This window comes from Ursus arctos, unplaced genomic scaffold (genome assembly GCF_023065955.2).
Source record: "Ursus arctos isolate Adak ecotype North America unplaced genomic scaffold, UrsArc2.0 scaffold_34, whole genome shotgun sequence".
NCBI lineage: Eukaryota > Metazoa > Chordata > Mammalia > Carnivora > Ursidae > Ursus > Ursus arctos.
Window position 1 is genome coordinate 11,186,923 of NW_026623030.1, and position 24,464 is coordinate 11,211,386.

The following is a 24,464-nucleotide window of genomic DNA, read 5'->3' on the forward strand; positions in this document are numbered from 1 at the left end:
GTCCCCCCCACCAGAAACAGCTCGTTAAAATGCTCACCCCTTCCTGGCGAGGAAGGCCATCCGCCTGGCTTCTGCCTTCTCCCGCAGCACCGCAGGGTCCTGCACAAAATGGTCGGGCTGTGGAGGGGAGGGGAGAAAAAAAAAATCTAGAGTCATGAGCTGCCCCATTTGCCCAAGCTGTGCTGGGGCTGCACTGGACTGAGTCTTGTTGACGCCTCCAGGCCCGAACTGGGGGAAAGCCACAGTGTGGCAGGGTGATGCCCTAGAATGGAGCCGCCCTTGCTTGGGTCCAAGCTTCCCATTAGAAGCCTCTCTCCTCCTTTAGAAGCAGCCAAAGGGACTAAGGCTTCCTGCACAGGTATGGTGAGGCAGGTGGACCAGAGCCGGAGCATGGATGACAAATGGGGCACAGGCCAGATGGCCACCATGAGAGGCCACACAGAGCCTTGAGGGCCAAGAGAGCTGCCCCTCGGAGCTGCCTCATCCTCACTCTAGGACGCCACCAATGTGCTCTGGGAGTAGCCACTCTTGAAGACCATTTTTTGGCCAATAAGCAAAGGAGCCTGGACTAGCAGCGGGGAGAACTGTGACTTAAGGATCACACACAGGCTTTAGTGGCCTGTACTGTTTAAAGAAACACAAACAAAACAAGTGCAACTGGTAACATTTGTAAACTGGAAGATTTTACAGAAAAATCTGGGCTGACCCCTTGCCTGGCAAGAAGAGAAAGCCCTGGAAGCTCCGAGGCACACGTTTCTGCTGAGAAGCCCCTCGGGCAGGGTGTGTGTGTGCTTTTACCCCACTAGCCTCGGGCTCCATCAGTCTGCGCCACTTGTTTACCTCGGGAGCCCGGCCTGGATACATCGGGATTTGTCACCCTGGTGGGAGGGCACGAGGGGATCCAGGGGTCCCAGGGGTCACTCCATTCAACCTGAGCAAGACTGCCCTAATCTGTTTTATATGCTGAGGTTCTAGTTGAGGCTTCATTTGAAGAGAAAGTTCAGCTGCCGAAAAATAGAATTTTCAAACCCACCAGCCCAGATGACCTCCAAGGGCCCTGGGGTTCCAACATCTCTGCAACATCTCTGTGAGTTCCAGAATTGCCATCCTGAGCACGGTGGCCGAGAGCTGCCCTTCTCTCAGCCCCCAGGCTCCTGGGTCTAATGAACCCAGCAACTCAAAGGCTTGGCCTCTAATCCGTCCCCAAAGCCCTCGCTGGGCAGTGAAGGTGAGTTTGAAGGCAGCAACTCTCCAAGCAGGCACCCTAGGTTCAAAGGAACTCCTCTTCTCCCGGGCAGTGACGCTAGGGCCACCTCAAAGCCAGCGGCAGGCAAGCAGGGGCGCAGTGGTCCCGCTCTGCCTTTCAGAATTGCGCCCTCCCCTTCATCAGCCACCTGCCAAGGAGGCACCTTGGGAGCCTCGTCCTCAGCCTCCTCCTCTTCCTCCTCTTCCTCCTCTTCCTGCCCTTCTCCGGGCACTTTGGTTCTCAGCACCTGAGGGATGGTGAAGGGCCTGAGGGTTTAGAGAGAAAGTGAGATCAAAGACTGGATTAAACCTGGAGAGGGAGCCTCAGGGAGGAGGGGATCGGGCTGGGTGAGAGCGGGGTGTCAGCATGCGGATGGGCTCAGGCAGCTGGAAAACACCAAAGTGCTTTTCAAGCCAGCTTTGCTCCAGCGCCCAGACTCTCTGAGGGTACCAGAGTCTGATGTGGGGCCTTACGGGAGGCTGAGCTGGGGCAGCTGTCCTTTTATCTGCACTGGGAAATCTACCATTGCATGGTGGAGAGTTTTCTGCCGTTAAGAAGAACAATCTGAAAGGACTGCATGAAACCAAATAAATGCTGCCCCACTCAGGACGGGTTGGACCAACTGGCCGAGGGGGTGTCTGGGGGTGGAGGGAGCGCTGCACTAGGAATCAGGAGGGCTCAGTTTGGGCCCTGGCTCCACCACTGACTTGCTCACGTGATCATGGCCTCGGCCTCCCCATCTGTATAAACAAGAGGCTTCAGGAACGCCACTGTGGCCCCCCCCTCCCAAACTCTGCCCTCTCAGCGCCCTGCAGCCTCACCTGCGGCTGATGAGCTCATCATCCGAGTCGGCATCGTTAGCGCCCACCTGGTTGCCATCGTACGTGTCATCGTACTCGTCCTCGTAGTCGTCACCGCGGTAGGGCAGGCCCTCGCCAGGCTGTAGGGGCACCTGCAATGGCAGGAGTGTGGGCCCGAGGGGCCCGGGGTGGCCGGCTCCCCCCTGCCCGGCGGCCCGGGGCCCCCTACCTCCTCCACCACCACGCTGTACTGCTCGTAGCGCTGCCGCTGCTCCGCCACCTCCCGCTTGTCGTTCACGAGGCTCCGCGTGTTCTCCTCCTTCCTGGAGGCGGGGGGGACAGCGGGTAGACAGGAAGGAAAGCCATCAGGCTTTGAAGGCTGCGAGAGCGAGGGTCCAAGGCACCACGGGCTCGGGCTGGTGCAAAGTGCCACAAAGGGTGTCGAGCACCGGGGAGGAGGGGGCAGCGGTGCAGGCAGGTGGGACTCGCCGCTGCTGGTACTCCTGTGACCGGGTCCAGCCGCTCCGGAAGGCATCCCAAACCGGCTGCTGCCATGTAAAACGTGCCCACCCTTTGGCCGCGAAATTCCTCTCGGAGGCGCCCACCCTAGGGAAACGCTGGCCAGGGACATACAGAGGTCTGATGGGGAATTTTCTTTTCAACGTCGTTGTGACAGTGAAGAATGGAAAACAACTAGTGTCCATCACAGGTGACATGGCCAAATGAAGTGCCACATCTATATTAGAACGCTGGGCGGCTGCTATCAAGAATGACATTCATCTATTTTGCTGATGCAGAAAGAATTCTAAGACTTACCCCTGAGGGAAAAAGCAAGCTACAGAAAAATGTATACAGTATGACCCCAACTGTATAAAAAGCAGAAAGCAAACCAGACAAACTACCTGTTCCTTTGAGCACACAGATTATAATTTACATATGTTACCGCACAGAGAGAGCTAGTAAGTCCCCCACCAAATGACAACGGTTACTCCTAGGTAGGGCCTGGGATTATTTGAACCTTTTAAAAAAACAAAAATTTGGGGGTGCCTGGGTGGCACAGTTGGTTAAGCCTCCGACTCTTGGTTTCGGCTCAGGTCATGGTCTCAGGGTCCTGGGATGGAGCCCCTCATCGGGCTCTATGCTCAGCATGGAGTCTGCTGAAGATTCTCTCTCTTCCTCTGCCCCTCCCGCTCATGCTGTCTCTCTCTAAAATAAATAAAATCTTTAAAAAATAAAAACCAAAATTATAAGAAAGAACAAGGTCACATCTGGCCCTCTTACTGAGCTCAGGGGAGCCACAGGAGAGAGCCCTCAGGGGGGTGAAGAGCGAGCAGGGGTGGCCGCCTTCTTCCTCCCGTCCGTTTCATCACGGTGGCTTTCGATCTGTTCTACAGTTCAATCTTCCATGTCAGATTGCACTGGAAGAAAAAGTCCAAAGGCTCAACTCCTGCTATATATCACAGGTGAGGAAATTCGGGTGCGGTGGAGGGAAGGAGAGGCACGTGCTTGGGAGCAGTGAACTGTAGCCCAGCCTCAGTGGGGACTCAGGCCTCTTGACTGTGGCTTTGCAAATCTGTAGAGAAATCTGGCTTGTCAGACACACAGGCCTGTGGAATGTAGTTTCGAGCCCTGCAGGGGAAAATCAATACAAGATGCCGGGCAAGAAAATCCAGCTTAGCTGTGAAATCAGTTTTCTGGAATGTATCAAGGGTGGGGGGGGGGGAGAAAAAAGAAGAAGAAAAAGAGATACAAAGTCATACACAGCTTTCACAGAAATCTATTAACTGGCTTTTGATGCAGGGAAGGACAGGGGCCTGAGTCTCTCAGGCTGTCTGCCTGGGAGCCTGGGGCAGGTCAGGATTTGGCTTCCTCCAACAGTTTTTACTAAGGGCCTACTATGTGCCAGGCAGGGTACTAAGGCTGAGCTGCGGGAGAGATTAAAAAAAGAGTAAGATCTGGATCTGTCCTTGTGGAACTCACAGTCTAGTGAGGGTCACGGGTGAACGGCAGCTAACATGAAATGTGCCGAATGGAGGTAAGCATGCCCTGGGAACAGACAGAAAGGAAACATGACCTGGCTTAGGGGGTCTAGTGGGGTGGGGTGGGAGGAGAGGAAATGGAGGCTCTGTGGGGTGGGGGGCATTGGGTCTAGACCAGGGAAAATTCTTGGTCCAGAGGAAAATTTTATATCATGCCGGAAAAGGGGGCCTGTGACTGTGGCCCTGGCCCTTATCTGGCTCTCTTCACCAGGCCGGGGGCTGATGAGGAGAGAGGCAGGGAGCAAGGGAAACGGGCCCGAGCTCATTCAGGCAGTTGGTGCCACTGGAAGGAGCACATCCCCTCTTTCCACGCACATTTCCTGAGGGCCTGCTAGGTGCTAGGACCTGTGCCGAGCCAGGCATCCAAGGATGAATGAGAGGTGTCACTGTCCTTTCTGCCACCCCCACAGCTCCTGGTCCATCCGGTCCCCAGTTCTTGTGCGTAAGGTCCCGCTGTGGGCCTCTGGTTATGTTGTTCCCTCGCAGGGCTGGAGAAGCCTTGCCAACTCTACCCACGCAGGGTCCTAGAGACGGCACAGGCAGGGACAGTGGAGCCTGGTGCCCTGGGCATCCCATCCAGGGAGGTGCGGCTTTGGCCCCATGACCCCATTCAGAGCCAAGAAGGAAAAGAAAGGTCAGAGGCAAAGCCAGCTAGGAAAAGATCCATCAGAGGGCCAGAACTCCAGAAAAGTCTGGAAACACAGGCAACAATGGCTTCAGAGACTTTGGAGCAGGTGCTTCCTCGGCCTCCTACAAGATGACAGGAAGCTCAGGGAACATGTGGGCTCCCCTGAAGCCCAGACACTTTTCCCCTCCTTTCTTCCAGCGTATCCTTCAAGGCCCAACTCAAACTGACCCTTCGGGGGTGACTCCCACCTCTGAATTCCTAAAGGACCTGTACAGGGAGGAAACGGAGATCCCAAGAGGCAGAGCGCCTTTCCCAAGGTCACCCAGCTTCTACCAGCCAAGCCAGGGCCAGAACACGGGTCTACCACCAACTCAAGTCAGCTCAGATGTTACCTGAGCTGTGCGATCCATCACAAGCAAACCTCTTATCCTTGCCAAGTCTTAATTCCGCATCCCAGGGATGAAATAAGATGATGACTAAAAGTGAACCTGGCACCTGCTGAGCTCAACAAAGTGAATCCTGGTTTTTCTTTTTTTACTGCAGGACTTGTCAGAGCCTTTAATGTGCTAATGTGCTCTGTACCTCTCCAAGAAGCCGAGTGCGCAGACATTTTTTTGGCCACACACCCGTTTCTGAGGGAGAACACTCATAATCTTCCAGGGCGCCTCTGCTCAGTCCAAAGGAGTTTTGGGACCCCACCTTATCCACACGGCCTCCTTCACTTGGCTATCATATACCTGCAGCACATGTGCCTGGCATATCCAACAGCCACCATCCACCTCACCTCAGTCCTAACAGACCCTCATTTGGTTCGGGTCTTTCCACTTTTCCCCCTTCTCCTGGAGCCCTGGACTTCGGCCCTGTGACCCAGCTCCTTGATGAGATGTGAGTGGAGTCTGGAGACTTCTGGGAAAGTCCTCCTAGTCTCTAAGAGAAATGTAGGAAGATCTGGTCCAGACTTCCTCTTGGCACTGTCACTTCTGGAGGTCACGGCTGAAACAGTTGCAGCCAGCCGCCCCGTGGCTTTGAAGGAACTAGCTCTGAGAGATGGCAAGGATGTATCCTTGATGATGAGGCTACACCATTGGTTAACCAAGCCTAGATTGCCCTACCTTGCAACTCCCTGTCATGCAAGGAACAGATTTCCCTATTACTTGAGCCACTAGTGCAACCTATTTGATTTAATCACACACATACCTTTTAACTCAAGTGTGACCTGCCTTGTGCTACTTTTCTCCTGTGCCTGCTGACTGCCCTGCCCAGATTAGGACAGGTGTCCCCACTGAGGTCCCTGTGTGCCCCACCCCAGCACTTCTCCCACTCTGTTGCTATTTGTTTAATGGTCTGAGTCTTTCCCACGGTCTCTGTGCCATTTGAGAGTGCAGCCCGGGTGCCCTGCTCACCTTGTCTCCCTGGGGTCTAGCACAGGATCTGGAGCTAGTAAATCACTCAATAAATATTTGCTGAATGAATAAATAAATAATGAACACATAAATGGAGGCTTTGCCTCTTTGCAATCCCCAGGCCCCAGGCTACCCAGCACGACAAGTTCAGTAAACATTTGCCGCCCGGTCTCTCCTCCTGGCGGTTTGGAATGCCCTAGGAGCAGGGCGCAGCCCTCCTCATCTGCCCCAGGAGCTGCAGAGGGTCATTCTGGTCTGGAACAGCGGCCACTGATGCAGGATAACATCTCTAGCTCAGGATCTGGGGATGTCGCAATGTGCGTGACTAAGCAGTTTACAATTGCTTCCTGTCCAGCCAGCCAGATGGCTTTACAGCTGCCCTGAGCCCACTCCCCCAAGCCCTCAGCCAGCCAAGCTTCCAGCAGCGATGACCCTGGGGACAGCGAGCAGCACGGGGCCATCGCTGAAGCAGCAGCTTGCAATTCTGCCACGGGGGCTCCTATCACAAGAAGGGGGCAGGTCTCCCACCGCCTCTCTCTGAACCTCACTGTCTCCATATGCATGATGGGGGAGAGAGGGGGGCCACTGCACTTGTCCAGCAGTTCCTAGATTTGCAGATTTCATGAACCAATACCATTTATGGGGAGCCTGGGGGCTAGCAGTGTTGTCAACGTCTTACTTTGCCTTTTATATCGAACCCACTTTCATCACTACTGACTCATGGTGCCCTCCCATGGGCCTCTACTCCAAAGCCAGGTCCTCTTTCCAAAGCATAAAATGTGTCAGCTCATGGGACCCCTACCATGCTCCCCACGACCTCGGGCTCACTGCCCTGTTGTTTGCTCTGCCTGGAAAGTTTCTCCTTCCCCCCTCTTGGCAGAATTGGCCCTTTGACCCTTCCTCATCCTTCCACTCTTGGTCCCATTGGCATCTCCTCAGAGGAACCCTCCTGTCCAGGTCGAACGCCCTACCGGAGGCTCAGAGGTCTGCACACCTTCACCTTACAGAGCCTGTTAGATCTGCAATGTTACTTTGCTTGTTTGACCAACTGATTAGTGCAGACTCCACAGGGCCAGGGGCCGTGTCTGTTTCACTGCCCACTACGTCTCCAGCACCAAATAAACCCAGGACCTTGTACGCTGTAAGCACCAAGCAAATATTTGTTGAATGAATGAATAAATCATAAATGGACTTTTCAATGCCAAAAAAGTAGAAAGGACATAAGCTAAAAATAAGCAGAAAGACCTTAAAATAGAATATGTTCACCCTCTGAAAAGCTCACTTAGTACAGGTCCTTAATTTTCTCATTTTGTCACAGAATGGAGAAAATCACGTGGAGCGGCGGCACCTGGGAAGTACCGCTCAGCTCTATCGCCCAGAGATTTGGTGGTTGACATATCTGAAGATATAAGAACGGAAGAGGGGGACAGCTTAGGTCCCTCTGGCCTTTTGCTATCAACAAGGGGATTCATTAAAAAACCACCCTGTGCCGTCAGAGCCTAACGTATAACCATTAGAGAACCCGGTCCTGCCTGCTGGGAGTACGCAGGTCCTGGACTGCTTGGGGGGACCCTAAGCCAAAACTCAGGCTAGTTCTGTAAAGCGCCCTGACTTTCTATTTTCTCACTGCACTTACAGAGTTGGGGTGCCTGGCACCCCACAGCCCACTGCACTCACCTCTTGCCCTTGTGCACCCGGCTCAGGTCCACTGAATCTCTGCTAAACACGTCAAACTCGTCATTCTGGAAGATGTTGTGACGAGATGTCAGCAGGGGTGTCGGGTCTGGCTTCACCTGCCTGGGGGGTGACACGGAAATCAGTTTAAGGGGGACTGGTCAGCTGATGCCTGCCTGCGCCCGACTGACCCCGTACCATGTTACATCCATCAGATTCTCCCCTCCCTTCGGCAGCCACATGAGACACGATCTAAAACCCTGCACTGTCTGGCCCCTCCCTGGGTACGCAGCCGTCCCTCACACGAAACTCCCCCTTGGTCCCACGTGCCATTCACACAGATTTTCTTAAAAGTTCCCTCCCTCACCGAACACTCACAACAGTCTGATGAGATGGCTAGCTAAGATCACTCAACCTTTCTGTGCCTCTGCGCCCTCCTCTGTAAAATGGGCACAAAGTGGCTAAGGAACTTGTCCAAAGACAGAGCTAACTTCACTCGACCAGTAAACATAATTTGTTCGTGGAAGAAACACCCATGTGTGCACCCATTTCTGCGGCCCTTCAGAGAAGCAGTGGGCCAACCTCCGAAAGGTAGGTGTGAGGAAAGTGAGAAGCGCTGGCCGTCCTCCCTCAGGAATCTACTGGAAAGGTGACAGGGACAGGCCAGAAACTTCAGAGCTCTGAAAGGCTCAGCAACCCCTCTGTCACATCCCACGTTTCTAATCCGTCCTCCAGCAAGGTGCAGCAGAGCCGTGGGACTGTGCACACTCTCCGCCCTGCAGGGGGCATGTGAGGACCTCCCGGGGGCCTGAAGTTTTGATGTTTTGCCAAGGAGGCCATTCATTTGTATGGCGAATGCTACCGTGGGGAAGAGACGGAGGGCTGAGTTCTGGCACCGGAGTGGGAAGCAGAGGAGCTAAGAAGGGGCCGGGACAGAGGCCCCAGAGCGCCTCCGCCAGGGCCTGACACAGCCTGGGCGCCATGAGCCACCTCTACCTATGTGTCCCACCTGTCTAGGCTGCGGTCCAGCTGGCTGAGGGCCGGCGCCAGGCGCTCCTCCAGGATGTTGTTGATCACCTGCTCCGGGTTATAGTCGCAGTGCTCCAGGCAGGCCAGGATGAAGCCCTCGCCGAGGTCCGGCAGCAGGTCCTTCACTTGGGAGATGAGCGAGTCCAGCTCCACGCCACACACGGGGGGGCCCAGCGCAGCCGCCGCCCCCATGCACTGCGGAGAGAGCGGGAGTGAAGGTGGGGAAGGCCAGGCCAGCTGGGTGATAGGGCCACAGGCCCCGAGGCGCACAGGACCGGGAATCAGGGGACCCGGTATGAGTCCTGGCCCTGTCGCTCCTGGGCCGAGGATCTCGGCCCCGTGACTCAGGTCTCTTGAGTCTTCCTTTCCTCCCCTGGGAAAAGGGGGGTTTCTATGATTTACTGGTACAGCTACTTCTGGCTGTGTGACTTTGGGCACAGTGCTTAAACACTCTGAACCCCAGCTTCTTCCACACAAAATAGGCATACCACCATCCACCCCATGGGGTGGTTTCAGATGATTCAGAGAATCATGCTCCCGAAGCGCCGAGCACAGTGCCTGGAGAAGACCATAAATGGCCACGGCTTTTACTCATCCTTATCCAGCTCTAACAAGTTGACGGCTGACATTGGAGAGGAACGGCAATCACCAGCCCTGGACTGTGGGGAGCTGCTCCCCTTTAATTATATTCTTTTTAAGAGGGGGGATTCAGGGGCGCCTGGGTGGCTCAGTCGTTAAGCGTCTGCCTTCGGCTCAGGGCGTGATCCCGGCGTTCCGGGATCGAGTCCCACATCGGGCTCCTCCGCTGGGAGCCTGCTTCTTCCTCTCCCACTCCCCCTGCCTGTGTTCCCTCTCTCGCTGGCTGTCTCTCTGTCAAATGAATAAATAAAATCTTAAAAAAAAAAAAAAAAAAAAGAGGGGGGATTCAGTCCGTATCCTGCTTGATGTGAGTGGATGCTGTTAGGTTTTTCATTTCAGGAAATTCGCAAATCTTGTAAACAAACGATAAAAATCATCCATGTCTCAGCTAAGAAACCAAATTGGGGAAGGGGGTGGGAAAGGTGGAGAGGACTGTCACTTTCCAAGGCCCAGTGACAGTCATGGGCCTGAGTCTAACAGGAAGGAGAGTAGCGTCTGTTAACAGAGCACAGAGGGCCAGCTGGGCTTGGGGCTCTCCACACAACCGCTCTGGGAATCCCAACAAACTTGTGGAGGCAGGGATGGTGACTGGCCCCACTTGTAGATGGGGAACGGAGGCTAGAGGTGAAGGCCACACAGCTGGTGAGTGGCAGAAGCCGGTACACCCCAGAGCTGTCTGACCCCAGAGGCCGGGTGGCCTTAGTCCCTACGTCATGCTGCCTCCCACATTCAGGGAAGAGTCCTGGGCTCAAGGGCCAATCTGTACAGCTGTAGAATGGGCGAGTTCTGGAGAGGCCTGGAGAGAAAGTACTAGATCAGGGGCTTCCAAACCGGCTCAGTGGAGCCCTACAGTCCCATGGCGGGGCATCCAGGCTGGCCCAGCAGGGGGACCGGAGCAGCACCACCGTGATCCGCTGAGAGGAGAGCTCCAGGGAGGACCTCACCGGGAGAAAGCTCCATCGCTTCCCTTTATAGGGGGAAACTCGCGTTTTGGCAGCTGAAGCGACTCGCAGGGCTCTCTAAAGGCAGCTCGAGGCTGTCAATTCCAAAAGAAACCTTTTTCTCTGAGAGCAGAAACCAAGAAGGGAGAGGTTTCCGGGAAGGGGCAGGGGAAGCAGGGGAAAACGGCGCTCCAGACACACACCTCCTCTTCCTCTGAGTTTTCCAGACGTGAGGACGGGCCACCGACTGGCCCCGCTGGCGCAATGACCCCGTTAGGATCCTCGGCCGCCGGTGGGTCTTTCGCATCTGTGGCTTTCCGTCGGTCCACCCCTTCCCACGCACTCTCGACCGCATGGAGGATGTAGGCAGTGCGGGTCTCGTCCCTGTGACACGTGTTAAGGCGGCTCTCTCTTGGGTGCCAGCGTCTCTTCTGCCTCCCTCGCTCTGAGGCAGCGTAATTTCTCATTCCCTCGCCAGCATCTGACGCTATGACTTGTGTTAGGGGCTGGCTGGGCTGTACCCAGTGGACATGACGGGCACCCGGGATGCGTGGGGAAACAGGCCAGACCATGACCACACTGGTCTTGAAACCTAGTACCTGCCACACAGCAGGAAGCAGCTCGGGATGAAGACAGGGCCAGGGGCATCCTGGGACGTGATATTTGGGTGAACCAGCAGCTCCACTTCTGCACTGACCCCCAGGAGGAGGGCCTAAGGGGGGTACTGCCACCCGGCTTCCTGTCCAACTAGCTGAGGGCTTCCTGAAAAGGCTGGGGGCCCAGAGGGTATCCCTGAGGCGAGACTGAGCAACCTCACCCAGCCTCCAAAATGGCCCACGGGCCCTCCTCCCTGTCATTCCTTCCTCTCTCTCTACCAGTCTGGACACTGCCAAGCCGGACATCTGAGAGTTGTCCTAGACTCCCTCCTTCCCCTTTGAATCCACACCCCCACTGGCCATGCCTGGATGCCAGCAACAGCACTCTTACCAGCCACTGGGCCTCACAGAGGTCCCAGGCCAGTCTGTTCTCCTCCCTGTGCCAGACAGAGCTTTCCCAAAGTATAAAACTGACCCTGTTCCTCCCTGTTTCACACCCTTCCATGACACTCCAGTGCTTATAGGACAGAGTCCAAGCTCAGTGACGGTCACCCCAGAGCTGTGCAGGTCTGCTGAGCCCCAGCTCATCTGCGATGCCATAGGCTCCTCCCACTAGATCCCAGCCCCACCCTGCGATCTACACAAAATGTCTGTGGGCTCCCCAGTTGGGCCTCTCTGTCCTCCATCCACTGGGAACACTTCGCTCTGGGCTTGGCCTCCTCTACTTTCTTCTGCGGTTCTCAGCTCGGCTATCACTTCTGTCTCATAGCCTAACCCTGAGCTTGCTTGTTTACTTGTCTGTCTCCCCTCCTGCAATGAGGTCTGTGAGAGCAGGGCCGAGTCCACGTTGGTCACACAGGCCCAGACACTCAGTAAACACCTACAGAACACAGGACTCCAACCCCACCCAGCTCTGAGGATCAGAGTAGTCACCTCCTCCAGAAACAGGGACTGGGGCTTTGGCAGGCACTCTGGGGACAGCTGGCTGACCGGTGGGTTCTGGGGCTAAACCTCCCTCTGCTCCTCTGGGTCCTAGCAGCCCATCTCCAACCTGGTCAGGCCAGGTCCTGTCCCAGGGGCTGTGGAAGAAGGATACAAGACGGCGGAGGCCTGCTGTAGCAAGCTGACATCATCGGCCACAGGGAAGAGGGTGTCGTAGTCCCGGAGGAACCTGCTGGGCAGAGAGCAGACAGAAGGGACAAGGCTGGGGCAACAGGCGCGCTGGTCTGCTGCCCAACCACAAATCTCAGAACCTTAGACCATGGTGAGCTTATGGCAGAGGCTTTAGTATGTAAGGCCTTGTGCAGACTGGTCCTGGCTCAGCCACACTCACCTCTTCTCCTGCAGCAAGGAGCTGAAGATCTGAAGGAACTCTTCAATGAAGCCCTGAATGTTGTCACAGCTGGAACAGGACACCAGGGAAGATGAGCTCACTCGATGCAAATGATCTGTAGCTCCCCTCCCTGCCGCCGGCCCAGCTCCTCTGCGAGGCCTCAGGCCAGTTAGAGGAAAAGAAGCCTGTGTCTCTTTTCCCCATCTCCGCTGAGCAGGGGAGGGGGCAGATGAAGTGAGGGGGCCGCCTCTGCTAGGCTTGGGAAGGGGGCTCTTCCGCCCAGGCAGCTGCTCCCAAGGACTCACCTGCTTTCCAGGACAGGGAGAAGGCAGATCTGGTTTATGAGGATGTGAAAAATCTCCAGCAGCTTCTTCCTGGAATGGGACAGCCTCTGCCACAGGTCACCTAGCAGCCTTTGAAGGCCAGAGAGAGAAAGGGAAAAAAAATAGAGATTTAGGAGATAAAAAGGCCCAGAGGGAGCTTATTCTCAACAGTTGCAGGTGCCCCTCCCCAGGGCTAAGACAGCTTCACAATTCAGTGTGGACAGCGGTTGGCAAAAGGTTACAGGCTCTGAGAGGCCAGCTGATTCCAGGGCCGCCTCTCGTTTAAACAGTGGGGGGGAAACCAGCGCGCTGACTAACAAGAGCTCGCAGCAACATCTGAGGGGGAAAGGCGAGGACGCAGTGGCCGGGGGGGCTGCTCGGCAGGGACACTGAAGCTGGAGCTCCGTGGGCCACCCCATCGTTCTTCGAGATGGGGACGCTCTCTCCACCACGACGAGTAACTCAGTTTTGTCCCCTGCTCACTTGCTGTCTTCCAGCCTCCTCTTCTTCATCGCGGACTCCAGCTCAGGAATGGCGATTTCATAAAAGGAAGCCAGTCTGTGGAGGCGCACATGGGGAGAAGGTGGGCTTAGTTCATAAACACCACACTTCATCAGAAAATCACAGCAACCCGTGGGAAGGGGGAAGGCCCATCTCTTGCTCCCAAGTTGTCACCACAGCAGTTTGCTCCCAGCACCACCCCGGCTCTTCCCCAAGTTCACCCCAGATTGGGCCCACTGTGGCTGGTCCAGGGAGAGCCTCGTGAGAAGCGATCTGTAGCTACAGCCCCCTTTCACTCGGGACACCGAGGCCCAGACAGGCTCCCTCTCACAGAGCAATGAGAGGGCTAGTCGGAACTCACCGAGGCTTGAGAAACAAACGAGATCACTCTTTTTGTTTGCTCAAGCCTGGCAGCAGCTCCCTACCTCCCATGACATCAGACTGTAACTCCTTTCTCTGGTATACCCATAGCTGGCACAGAGTAGCCAACCTTGCTTCTCACCTCGGCAACCTCACACCCACCCCCCTTCCCAACCCAGATCCTAACTCTCTGCCCCAGGCACACGCTTCCTGGTGACGCTCACCCACGTGATGACTCCTTCCCCAAACTAGGTGTGCAGAACTCCGAATATGTTACCCTTGCAACTGAAAATGCAGCTGCCTCTCTTCTGTGGCCCGGCTCTTCCTCTGAATAGCGTAGGCTTCCCAAAGCCGGACCTGTAGCCTCAGGGCCTAGGACCGCTCCTGAATGCGTAGCAGGTGCTCTGTAAACACTTCACTATCGACTCGCTGGATTCTGGCAACTTCTATGCTAGAGTAGTCCCGTACGCAGGAGAGGGTACCTAGGCCCAAAGAGGCAGGCTTTCTAGGCCCACAGCATGGCACCCAGAAAAAGGCAGAGTGGGCAGTTTGGCCCAAAGAGACTCAGGTGTTGCCAGGATACACTGCTGGTGGGAGGGGTAAACTGGAACAACCCCTGTGGAGGGCGATTTGGCGAGATCTATGAAAACTTTAAATGCACAAACCATCTGTTCTTGTGAGTCTACTTCTAGGAATATATTCCTCAGATGTACTTGCAAAGGTGCAAAATGATGTACGTACAAATATTCTTTGTGACATTTTTCTGTAAGAGCAAACAACTGAAAAAAATCTCCAGGTCGATCTCTGGGGTCCGGTATTCCATACGGTACAATGGAATTCTATCTAGCCATACCAAAGATTGAGGTTGCTTTGTGTACTGATACATATTAAATTTAAAAATAAAAGCACCCAGCCTGTAGAACTGTGAGAAATAAATTCGTTGTTTAACAAATAATTTAATTAAATAAAATGCAAACAGTACATATAGTACTCATAATACGTCGGCAGTTAATTTAAAAGGCAGGGGGTGGGGGTGGGTACCTGGGTGGCTCAGTCGATTAAGCATCTGACTCTAGGTTTCAGCTCAGGTCATGATCGCAGGTTCATGGGGTCGAGCCCCACATCAGGCTCTGTGCCCAGCAGGGAATCTCCTTGAGATTCTTGCTCTCCCTCTGCCCCTCTCCCTGCTCGCCCTCTCCCTTTCTAAAAATAAATAAAATCTTAAAAGAAATAATAAAAATAAAAGGCAGAGGGGGTGATATGTAATGTGCACATTTGCTTATATTTATATGCATATCTCTGGAAAACTCCACGAAAAACCCCTAACAACAATGGTGGTGTGTGAGAATGGGACCTGGGGAAGGGGAAGAGGTAGACTGTATTTTATATATACATATATATTTTATTATTATTATTATTATTATTAGTTTTATTTAAGTAAGCTCTACACCAAATATAGGGCTTGAACTCATGACCCAGAGATCAAGAGTTGCATGCTCTACTGACTGAGCCAGCCAGGTGCCCCTCATTATATATTTCATATCTTTTGAGTTTTGAACCATGTGAACATATTATTCATTCATAAAATTAAGTAACAGACAGAGATAGTCCGATATACCTGAGGATGTCTGGGAGGAAGGAGATTGTTCTGAGAGGATTAACCACAGAGCTGCTTGGTGACTGTAGCCCGTTCCAGAAAGTTGCGGGCACTGAGGTGGAGGCATTTGCTCAGCGGGCGTTCCTGGCCTCCAGCACAGTGTGAACAGGCTGGGCCAGCCCGGGGCTGTTTGTGGGTCAAAGGCTTGTAGTCAACCCTGTTTTCCTTTCTTCCTCCTCACCCTGAGATGGGTGGAGCCGCTCGCCTGCCTTCACTGTCCCTTGCAGGAAAGTTAGTTTTTCCAAAAATTGCCCTGTTTCCAAAGACCCTTTCAAAAGCAATCTGTGCCACGTCTGGGAAGATGCTTTAACAAAATGGGAAAATGCCTACAGGGGCGCCTGGCGGGCTCAGTCAGCAGAGCATGTGACTCTTGATCACGGGGTTGAGAGTTTGAACCTCACATCGGGGGCAGTTTACTTTAAAAAAAAGAAAAGAAAAGAAAATGCCTATGGTAAGTGAAGAGAAGCAGGATACAAAACCCTAAGAACAGCATGATCTCTCAAGGTGATTTTAATTTTCTACCTTTGGGGATTTTCCAAATTTCCTATGAGCGCCTGCCACTTTAACCATGAGAAAAGATACCTTTTCCAAAAGGGGACAGCTACAGGCCCAGCCTAACCCCTTTCTTCCGGGCAGAGCGCCGACTGGCGCTTTATTCTAACATCCTCACGGGCCGATCAGTCCTCGCATGTGATGTTCTCGAGCTCAGGAGACCCAGGAGGGGTCAGAGTGCCAGCTGCCGCCTCTGACACAGGTCAGTGCTATATACATGTTTTGTTGAATGGGCAAGAAATGACTGAATGGACTGACGGCTCAGCGCACAGAGCTGGGCAGCTCCCAGGAGCTCCTGCAAACGGTGGGGAGAGATGTCTGGCAAGAGCAACAGCCAGAGGCCACTAAGAACAGGCCAGCATCCCCCCACACACTGTTGCCAGGCAACGTGCAGGTTACCAGCCCAGGCCCGGGCACCCCTTTCTCACTGCACAAGGAATGGGCAGATGCTCGTGATGCTAAGTGGGGAAGGAGGGTCTCCCTCCCTACATCTTCCCTCATCCTGGCAGGATCTTTCTGTAACTCCGTTGGATAAAAGCTCCCAGCTTCTCCCTCTGCTCCTACAGAATAAAGACCCCACTCCCTGCCAGCAAGGTCAGGGCTCCTCACAATCTGGCTTCTACCAACCTCTCCAGAGCGTCTCTTGCTGTTAGCTGCTCCTTTTCCTGCTGATTTGGGCCCTGCCTCACCCCACTCCACTCCCTGGCTCTCCCCTGGACACCCTCTGGGTCTTCCCACCTTCACACCGCCTGCCTGGAATGCCCGTCCTGCCACTGTAATCCTTCTGTCTGGAAGGTTCCTGTCCATTCTCACTCAAGGGCCTTCATGAAACTTCTTACTTCCCCAGGCAGAATTCTGCCTCCCTCCTCTGTGTTCCCAGAGTGCTTCATACTATGGCCACAGCAGCCGGCCCCACATGTGAGCATATCTGCTTGTTTCTTTGCATGTGCTCCACTCTAGACCAGATGCTGAACTCCTCAGACCACTTCTTACGATCTGTTACTGCTTTGTGCCTGCCCATGAGAGGGGCTTTGAAACAACGGAACTGAACTAAAATTGCCCTATTCTTGGTTGGTGGTTTTTTTTTCCCCCTTCCCTACTTAGTTGTTAGCCAAAAATGGGAATGCTTCTAAAATGCAGGTTCCAGGGAGCCTGGGTGGCTCAGTCATTAAGTATCTGCCTTTGGCTCAGGTCATGATCCCAGGGTCCTGGGATTGAGTCCCACATCGGGCACCTTGCTCAGCAGGGAGTCTGCTTCTTCCTCTCCCTCTGCCCCTCCTCCCTGCTCGTGCGTGCTCTCCCTCTCTCTCACATAAATTTAAAAAAAAAAAATCTTAAAAAAAAAAAAGATAAAATGCAGGTTCCACACAAGCAGGAGCCTCACCTGTCCTCTTCACTACTGTATCCCCAGGTTGGAAGAGCGCCCGACACATTCTAAGTACCCAGTAAATATCTGCTGCATGTGGACGGCAACTAGACCCTCTACTTCGGCAGTCGGACTACTGCAGTACCTGTAACAGAAGTCGTGTTTCTGGAAGGTCTGGCAAGCCAAGGGGAAGATATCCAGAAAGGCCCAGAGCGTAGTGCAGGTATCACAAAGGTAGAGAACAATGTCTTTTAATTCCTGTTGCCAAAAGAAAACACTGCATTATTCTCCTCCGCCCCCATACACAGCTCTGTGGTGGCTATGAGACAAAGTTGACATGGAAACCAGTGGGAGGCAACAGGCAGATGCCGTGTGGAGGGGAAGGGATCACTGGAGGTCTGCATGAAGCCTGGCCGGTCCATCTCCAGGAGCACGATCTGGACCAGTTACTCAATCGCCCTGCCTTAGGTCTCCCTACCGTAGCCCCAATGGGCACCCGCCCGAGGATCTCTGGGGTTACTTCTAGTTCTAAGATAATACAGTTCTCTCTTCTAAGCTGAAGGAGCACCAACCCCTGAACCTCAAGACAATGCCTGTGGTCCTACGTAGAAGGTATATCCCACCGAGGACAAGAACATCCAGCCCACGCTTTCTGTACATTTTAAAGAGGGTACACAGAACATGGAGCGCTTTCTTATACATGTTCCAGAGTCTCTTGACAACTCTAAAAAGTAGGCTGAGCAGCTGTACGGGTCTCTAGTTTACAGATTAGGAAACAGGTTCAGGCAGGTAAAATGACTTGCGCCCCCAGAACTCAGTGTGTCTCTTTCTGAAACACCTGATTAATGTCCATTTTCCCATGAGATTGCAAGTTCCAAGAAGACAGCTCACGGTGCCTCTTTCCCGTTCTATCTCCAGTACTTATGAGCATAAGGCCTGACGCATGTCTGTGCTCCTTATTCACCTGTCTTAGACTGCAAGTCCCATGAGAGCAGGTGCCCCGTCTGCCTTTGCCTGCTGCTTTCTCCCGAAGGCTCGGCACACACGGGAGCCTCATCAGTACAAATATGTGGACTGAACACAGGGCTCAATGAGTAACATGAATGAGCTCATTGTGCTGAGCTATGTGAAGACTGAACCTCCATCCTCTGAACTCTAGTTCCCTGTTCTTTCCACTACCCCATAAAGGAAGCTCCCAGAGAACAATAAAAAGCCTGCTGAAATGCTCTAAGCCTGTGTGATGGGAATAGCTGTTTCCGGAGTTGGGGAAGAGGGCCACGAGCAGGGGAAGAAGCTGTCGGGTCCTGTGCTAGACAGAAAGAGGCTGGGCTGAAGGGCAACCTCACCAGGAGAGGCATGTCGCTGGGGGTCAACCGGCCCCTCTCCTCGAGTTTCTGGGGTGTGGCGCTGGCCCCGTCCCCTTGCAAACCACAGTGCTGAAGGATATTGCTGAAAACCTGTGAAACACAAGAAGGGTTTCTCCCACATCCTGTCGAACCAGCAGCTAGGACCCCTGACCTGCAGTCGGGGACGGGTGATCTGAAAGCTGCCTTGGAATCTTTCAAATACGTGCCAGTGTTCCCAAGAAACCAGCTGAGATAACGACAGGGCACGGGGTCAGAGTGGAAACTGTAAGATGCGGATGATGGGGGTTATTCTTACAGCATTGTGGTGAGGATTAAACAGACAAAAAAGGGGCACCTGGCTGGCTCAGTCGCAAGAGCTTGCGGCTCTTGATCTCGGGGTCGTGAGTTCGAGCCCCACGATGGGCGCAGAGGTTACTTAAATAAAACTTAAAAAAAAAAACCAAAAAAAAGACAAAATGTATGAAAAGTCCCCAGATTCCTATAGAAATTATCTGAATGGATATGCTGGGCAAGTGTATGGTAATGAAATTGAAGATACATATTCAACAATATATGTTTTGGATCCTCTGGAGATGGTGATTTACGGAAATATACTGAAATCAAAGACAAATCAACAGTGAGGAGGAAACAGAGCCCAATGTAAAATCATGTAAGTCTCGCACTCGTTGCGCCATCTTTAAGTACGCCAGCACGTAAGCACCCTAAATGTTATCGTGAATAGAACTGCTTGGTGGTGGTGGGATGATGGGTTAATCTTCCTCTTTCTGTTTTTTATTTTTTATTTTCCAAATTTTCTACAATGAACATTATTATATTCTAAAACAGTTTTATAGAACTTTAAAGCTCTTATTTGAGAAACATAGGTCTCTTAGAGGGGTGTCCTTAGAGGCTTATGGCTGTTGGCAAGCAGCACACAATTTAAGCTCTTTTTGTATGAGTGCTAGACAGCCCTTAGATTTCAGTTCTGTTCAAGTGCGGAAAAGGGCTAATTTGAAAGGGTGTGCTGAGGGGCAGGACACAGAGACTGTCTGGAGATGGGGCTGGAGAGGGGTGGGGAGTAAACATTTCTACGGCTCTTCCAGGAAAGTCCAGGGACATACCATCAGGTTGGGGAGGGGATCTGGGCAGGGCTGAGAGCTGGTACCTGAAGGATGGTGGGCATGGTTTCATCCAGGTCATTATAGTAACTTGGCTGCTGGGTAAAGATGTTTCCTGAAAAGAGAAAAAAAAAGGTAGGAATTGGGAAAAGAGGGTGGGGGAGGGGAGGACACATTACAAATGGTTGCCAGCATGTTCTGTGACCTTTCTCCCCTTTCCTAAGCCTGTCTGCACCAGAGCAGTCCTGGCCCCAGGCCCTGCTGGCACAGAGCTTTGGCCCAGCCTAGAAACTTCCCCAGCATGAGGGAGGACTTTACTCAGTACAATTTAACCTTTTAAGCACCTCTGCCTAGAGAATTACATAAAAGGCCTGCCCTGGGAGTGCCTGGGTGGCTCAGTCAGTTAAGTGTCTGCCTTCAGCTCAGGTCATAATCCCAGGGCCCTCAGATCGAGCCCCACGTTGGGCTCTCTGCTCAATGGGGAGTCTGCTTCTCCCTCTGCTCCTGCTTCTGCCCCTACTTGTGTTCTCTCTCTCTCAAATTAAAAAAAAAAAAAAAAAATCTTAAAAAAAAAAATAAAAGGCCTGCCCTGGTCAAACCAGCTCACCCTGATGTCCCCAGGGAGTGATCATACTTGGGCACCGTGCCTTGTATGACAGCATTGGCTTTGGAAGTGGGAGTTAGTCATCCAGGAAAATCAGGAGATATGATCTCTTTGCTCAAGAAACCTGGATGCTACAATCCAGGATTCTTGCCAGGCCACGCCTCTAATAATGTTAGGAGACTCTAGAGAGAAATTTGTCTGGAAATTCTCTTACCCTCTGTTTTTGAATATGTTAGCCATATTAATCCGTCCTCCTCCAAGTGGAGAGACCTGAGAGGGACCTAGAGACAGGTTTACCACACATTTGCAGTGGTTCCTATAAAACAAAGCTCCTTTCCGAATGTTTACGACCTCCAAGCGCTGCTGCTGCTCTGAGTGCGTAGGTTAGAGCATATGGTAACTGGAACAGAAACCAAGTGTTCCGGCTGCCCAAACGGCGAGGGAGGAAGGGAAAATCATAGCTAGCCAGGAGACATGCTGATGCAAAATACCAACACCCTTAAGAAGAGGCCAGGGTTCTTCAGCCCGCTACGATCCAACGTCTAAGGCTGTCTGTCAGGCTGTGCTGAATTCTAGGCGTCCTTCGTCTTTGTGCAGGTCTGTCCTTGGTTTCCTTAATGAAAACCAAGGGGAGCCCTTGCCCCATCCCAGAGGATTTGAAAATCAATGAGCTCAAAGGCCAGGTGGGACTGGATGAGGAAGAAAGTCACTATGTAGCTGGACTTTCTGTAAATACTTTCTTGGATGCCACTTTGTTCCTTGACTCCAGAAGCCAGAGTTTTACCAGCATGAGCTTGGTCAGTGCATCCCACCTCCAGATGGGTCCTGATCCCTCAACCTGTGAAGGTACTCCCTGACCATCTGTGCCCGCCTCCTATCGTTGACAGCAAGGAGGGACTGAGCTGTCTCCCCATCAACCTCTGTTCTTTCTCCCAAACTCTCCCATCCGATGGTATCCTCAAGGTCAAGTCTGAACTCCTGACCAGAGCACAGAGGGCCATGTGAGATCCGGCCCAGAGAGCATCTCCAGCCACCCTCTCCCCATTTCCTGGGCTGCATTCCTCTCTCGTACCTCTTCAACCTCAGAGAACAAGCCCTGTCCCCTCTGCCTGGAGTGATCTCCCAGAATTAAGTCCACCATAAGGCAGGTGTCACCTTCTCCAGGCAGTGCTCCTGACTCAGGCGTCAGGAGCCAGTCTCCCCCCAGTACCGTACGGTAGACCCCACTGCGCCCTAACCACCTGGCCCAGGGTAGGGCACTCTTTCATAATCCTTCTAGTGCTTATGCCTGAGTAACAGGGATGTTTTACAAGCATCGAAACAGATAACATTTCACAACTGACCCTTTCCTCTCCTTTATCTGATCGAGTGATGCAAAGATCTGACTTTCGATCTCTTAAAGAAACAATTAAGAAGTAAGGGACAACAGCAGCATCCTTCTCAGACTAAAGCAGTTCAGAAACCCAGGGTGAAGGGAAGGTATTGCCAAAGAGATCAGTGCAGTCCTCGATGGGGCCAAGGCCTGACGTACTCCTGCTTTCACAAAGCGGCTCCAAGAGTCTAACTGAAAGGCCCTGCTTTCAGAATTACACTTACTGACTCAGAATACCAATCTTGAGGTTAAAAAAAAGTAAGGTGTGTTTGTGCAGAAAGGTTGAGGCGGGTGGGAGAGTGCCAGGTAAGGACTGGGCTTCCGCCCAAAGGACGATTGGCCAATCCGCTTGTTCCCTCCTTCTCTCCCTTGTCAACATTGTTACTATAGCTGATCTGCTTTGCTCAAGAGCTTCTGTGGTAGAGACAGTGGAGGCTGCCCCTTGTTGTGCCTTCTGCTCAAGGGTTGGAAAGAGAGCTGCTGTGTGTGTGTATGTGTGTGTGTGTGTGTGTGCGCGCATGTGCGCATGTGTGTCCACAGGCCCCTCCTCCACACCCCCTCAACACCTCCCCCCCCAATACACACACGATGAAGGGGCTCCCAATGCCTGGCCTGCCTTCTTTTTCATGAACCACCCTCTAGGAGCCAAAGAAAGGGCTCTCCTAAATAAGCCATTCAGGGGTTCTCCATCTGGGGGATAAAAACATCCTAAAACACCTCAAAATCTATAAGGGGGTATGTTTTTCTGGGGACGAGCTTTCATCCGATTCTCAAAGAAGTCAGTGACTCAAAGGTTTAGGAGCTTTCTCACTCCACCCTTGCCCACCTGGAACTGGGGCCAGAAATCCTCTCCCCCTGAATCTGCACGGCATCTCGCACCCCGCAGATCTAACACTGACTGTGCCTCCACTTGCAACATCCCCACCCCCGCCCCGCCCGAAAGGCCCTTTTCCTGCGCCCGACACCAGTTTTCTCTAGAATTGTTGACTTTTCCCTCTAGCTGACCTCCCTAAAGCCTGCTTTATTCTACCTCCAGGATGTCCTCTTCAGCCCAACCAGGCTCTCACCTTCGAACCCACGCTAAAGCACTGGCCTCCTCCTAGGTTTCTGGCCACCACCCTTCCCACCAGCATGCTACCAAATTAACCTTGACACCAGGCAGCTCCTCCTCGCAGCTCCCATGGCCTCATCACAGTAAGAGCTACAGTCACCAGGCGCTTATAATGAGCCAGGCACCGTGCTAATCCTCACAACCATCCTATAAGGTAGATATAACATCAGTCTTCCCATTCTTCAGATGTGACAACTGAGGCTAGAGTGGGTAACTGACTTGGACAAAGTAACACAGCCAGGAATAGGGCTGGGGTGTGAACTGGGCAGGGCCTGCCTTCTGAGTGCACCAAGCGATGCTCTCCCCAAGTGTTGCTAATGGTTGGCACAGAGCCCTCCCCGATCTGGCCCCAGCTTCCTCTTCCCCATCTCCTGCTGCTGCCCTCCTAGAATGCTCCACTTTAACCAAACTGGCCTAATAATGGTTTCTCTAACCGGGCCTGGTTTTGCTCACTCACCCTGTGCCCTCGGCCTACAGTAACATCATGAAGAGTCTTTCTCTGGGAAAGTAAAAGAAATGAACTGATGATCAGGGAATAATTAGATTTGAACGAGAAACCAGACGCTGTTCTAATGAAAAGGCTGGATGTGAAATTTCGTATACGTTATGCTCTGACATGTTTTTGAAAAACATGCAGAGAAAAGACTGGAAGGAAATAATCACCAAATGATTGTCTCTGGGTGCAGGAATTTGGTAACTGCTTTCCTGCTTCTTTATGCTTTATATTCTCCCCAAACTTTTTTTCCTTTTTTTTTTTTTTAACAATTTTATTTATTTATTTGACAGAGAGAGAGAGACAGCCAGTGAGAGAGGGAACACAAGCAGGGGAAGTGGGAGAGGAAGAAGCAGGCTCCCACCGGAGGAGCCCGATGCGGGGCTCGATCCCAGGACTCTGGGATCATGTCCTGAGCCAAAGGCAGACGCTTAACGACTGAGCCATCCAGGCGCCCCTCTCCCCAAACTTTCTAAATTAACCTATACTACCTTTATTATTACCTTTTTTATTAGGAGGAAGGAAGGAAACCATTTCAAGGGACAACTTAGCTTTGAAATCGGGCATTTGGGAAGACTGTGTCCTATAATCCCAGGATGAGGAGGGCTGACAGTGGTGTCCGGTCTCCGTGTCTGGCCCAACACTGGGGTGCGGCTCCCTCTGCAGCATCCCAACCAAACTTCAGTCTCTGATCGAACCCTCCAGCCCACTGCCTCCTGACGGGATTCAACTGCTGAAGCCATTCCTTTCTCAACCCAGAAGAGTCCTCTCTGAAAGCGGTCTCTGACTGTTCTCAGCAACACTGCAAATCATGAGACTTTTGAGGCAGCCCCATTATCCCCGAGGCAGGGAGTGACAAAGAGGAAGAGCTCGAGAGTCAGCCCTACGCGACACAAACCCCAACTTGGCCACTTGTTAGTTATGGGCTCTTAGGCAAGTTCCTTACATTTTAACCTGTTTCCTTGCCTGTAAATAGGGATGATTACAGAGTCCTATCACAGGGCTGCCGTGAGGATCAATTAAGATCACATACAAGGAGCTCAGCAGAGTGCCGGGCCCCCAGTGAGCACTCACCTAAAGGTTAGCAATCACTGCTGTTCCTACTTTCACCGCCAAAGCGGTTCCCCACTCCTTCAACTGTTTGACATTTGGCCTAATACTAAGATCCTTGAGGGACCGTGGGGTACAGTGTTGTCTCCACTCCCCCATGGCCACCTAGGTGTGTCTTTCGGAGTTGACACGCATATATCTGCAGAGTCACGTCCAAGCCACTGTAGTTCTGAATCCCCCTCCGCTCATCTAGGTGCTCTAGTCTGGCCTGTGGGGACCATCG

The 24,464-nt window shown here is 52.8% G+C and overlaps 1 protein-coding gene across 11 annotated transcripts in view; it reads right to left on the reverse strand.

Annotated features, from left to right (window-relative positions):
• ASCC2 (activating signal cointegrator 1 complex subunit 2) overlaps nt 1-24,464 on the reverse strand; it is a 39,363-nt gene that overhangs the window by 3,367 nt on the left and 11,532 nt on the right. For 3 of the 11 annotated variants that reach the window (XM_026484786.4, XM_026484784.4, XM_048221458.2), the window contains 14 exons: nt 19,599-19,666; nt 18,434-18,544; nt 17,233-17,345; nt 13,135-13,209; nt 12,634-12,741; nt 12,329-12,397; nt 12,092-12,166; nt 10,603-10,783; nt 8,800-9,014; nt 7,794-7,913; nt 2,276-2,369; nt 2,068-2,198; nt 1,410-1,512; nt 38-117 (listed from right to left, as the gene is read on the reverse strand). In XM_026484786.4, coding sequence (XP_026340571.2) covers nt 38-117; nt 1,410-1,512; nt 2,068-2,198; nt 2,276-2,369; nt 7,794-7,913; nt 8,800-9,014; nt 10,603-10,783; nt 12,092-12,166; nt 12,329-12,397; nt 12,634-12,741; nt 13,135-13,209; nt 17,233-17,345; nt 18,434-18,544; nt 19,599-19,666 — 1,543 coding nt within the window. Of the gene's footprint in view, nt 1-37; nt 118-1,394; nt 1,513-2,067; nt 2,199-2,275; nt 2,370-7,793; nt 7,914-8,799; nt 9,015-10,602; nt 10,784-12,091; nt 12,170-12,328; nt 12,398-12,633; nt 12,742-13,134; nt 13,210-17,232; nt 17,346-18,433; nt 18,545-19,598; nt 19,667-24,464 lie in introns of all 11 variants that reach the window. The other 8 variants (XM_044378989.3, XM_026484782.4, XM_048221457.2 and 5 more) reach the window with 3 other exon arrangements.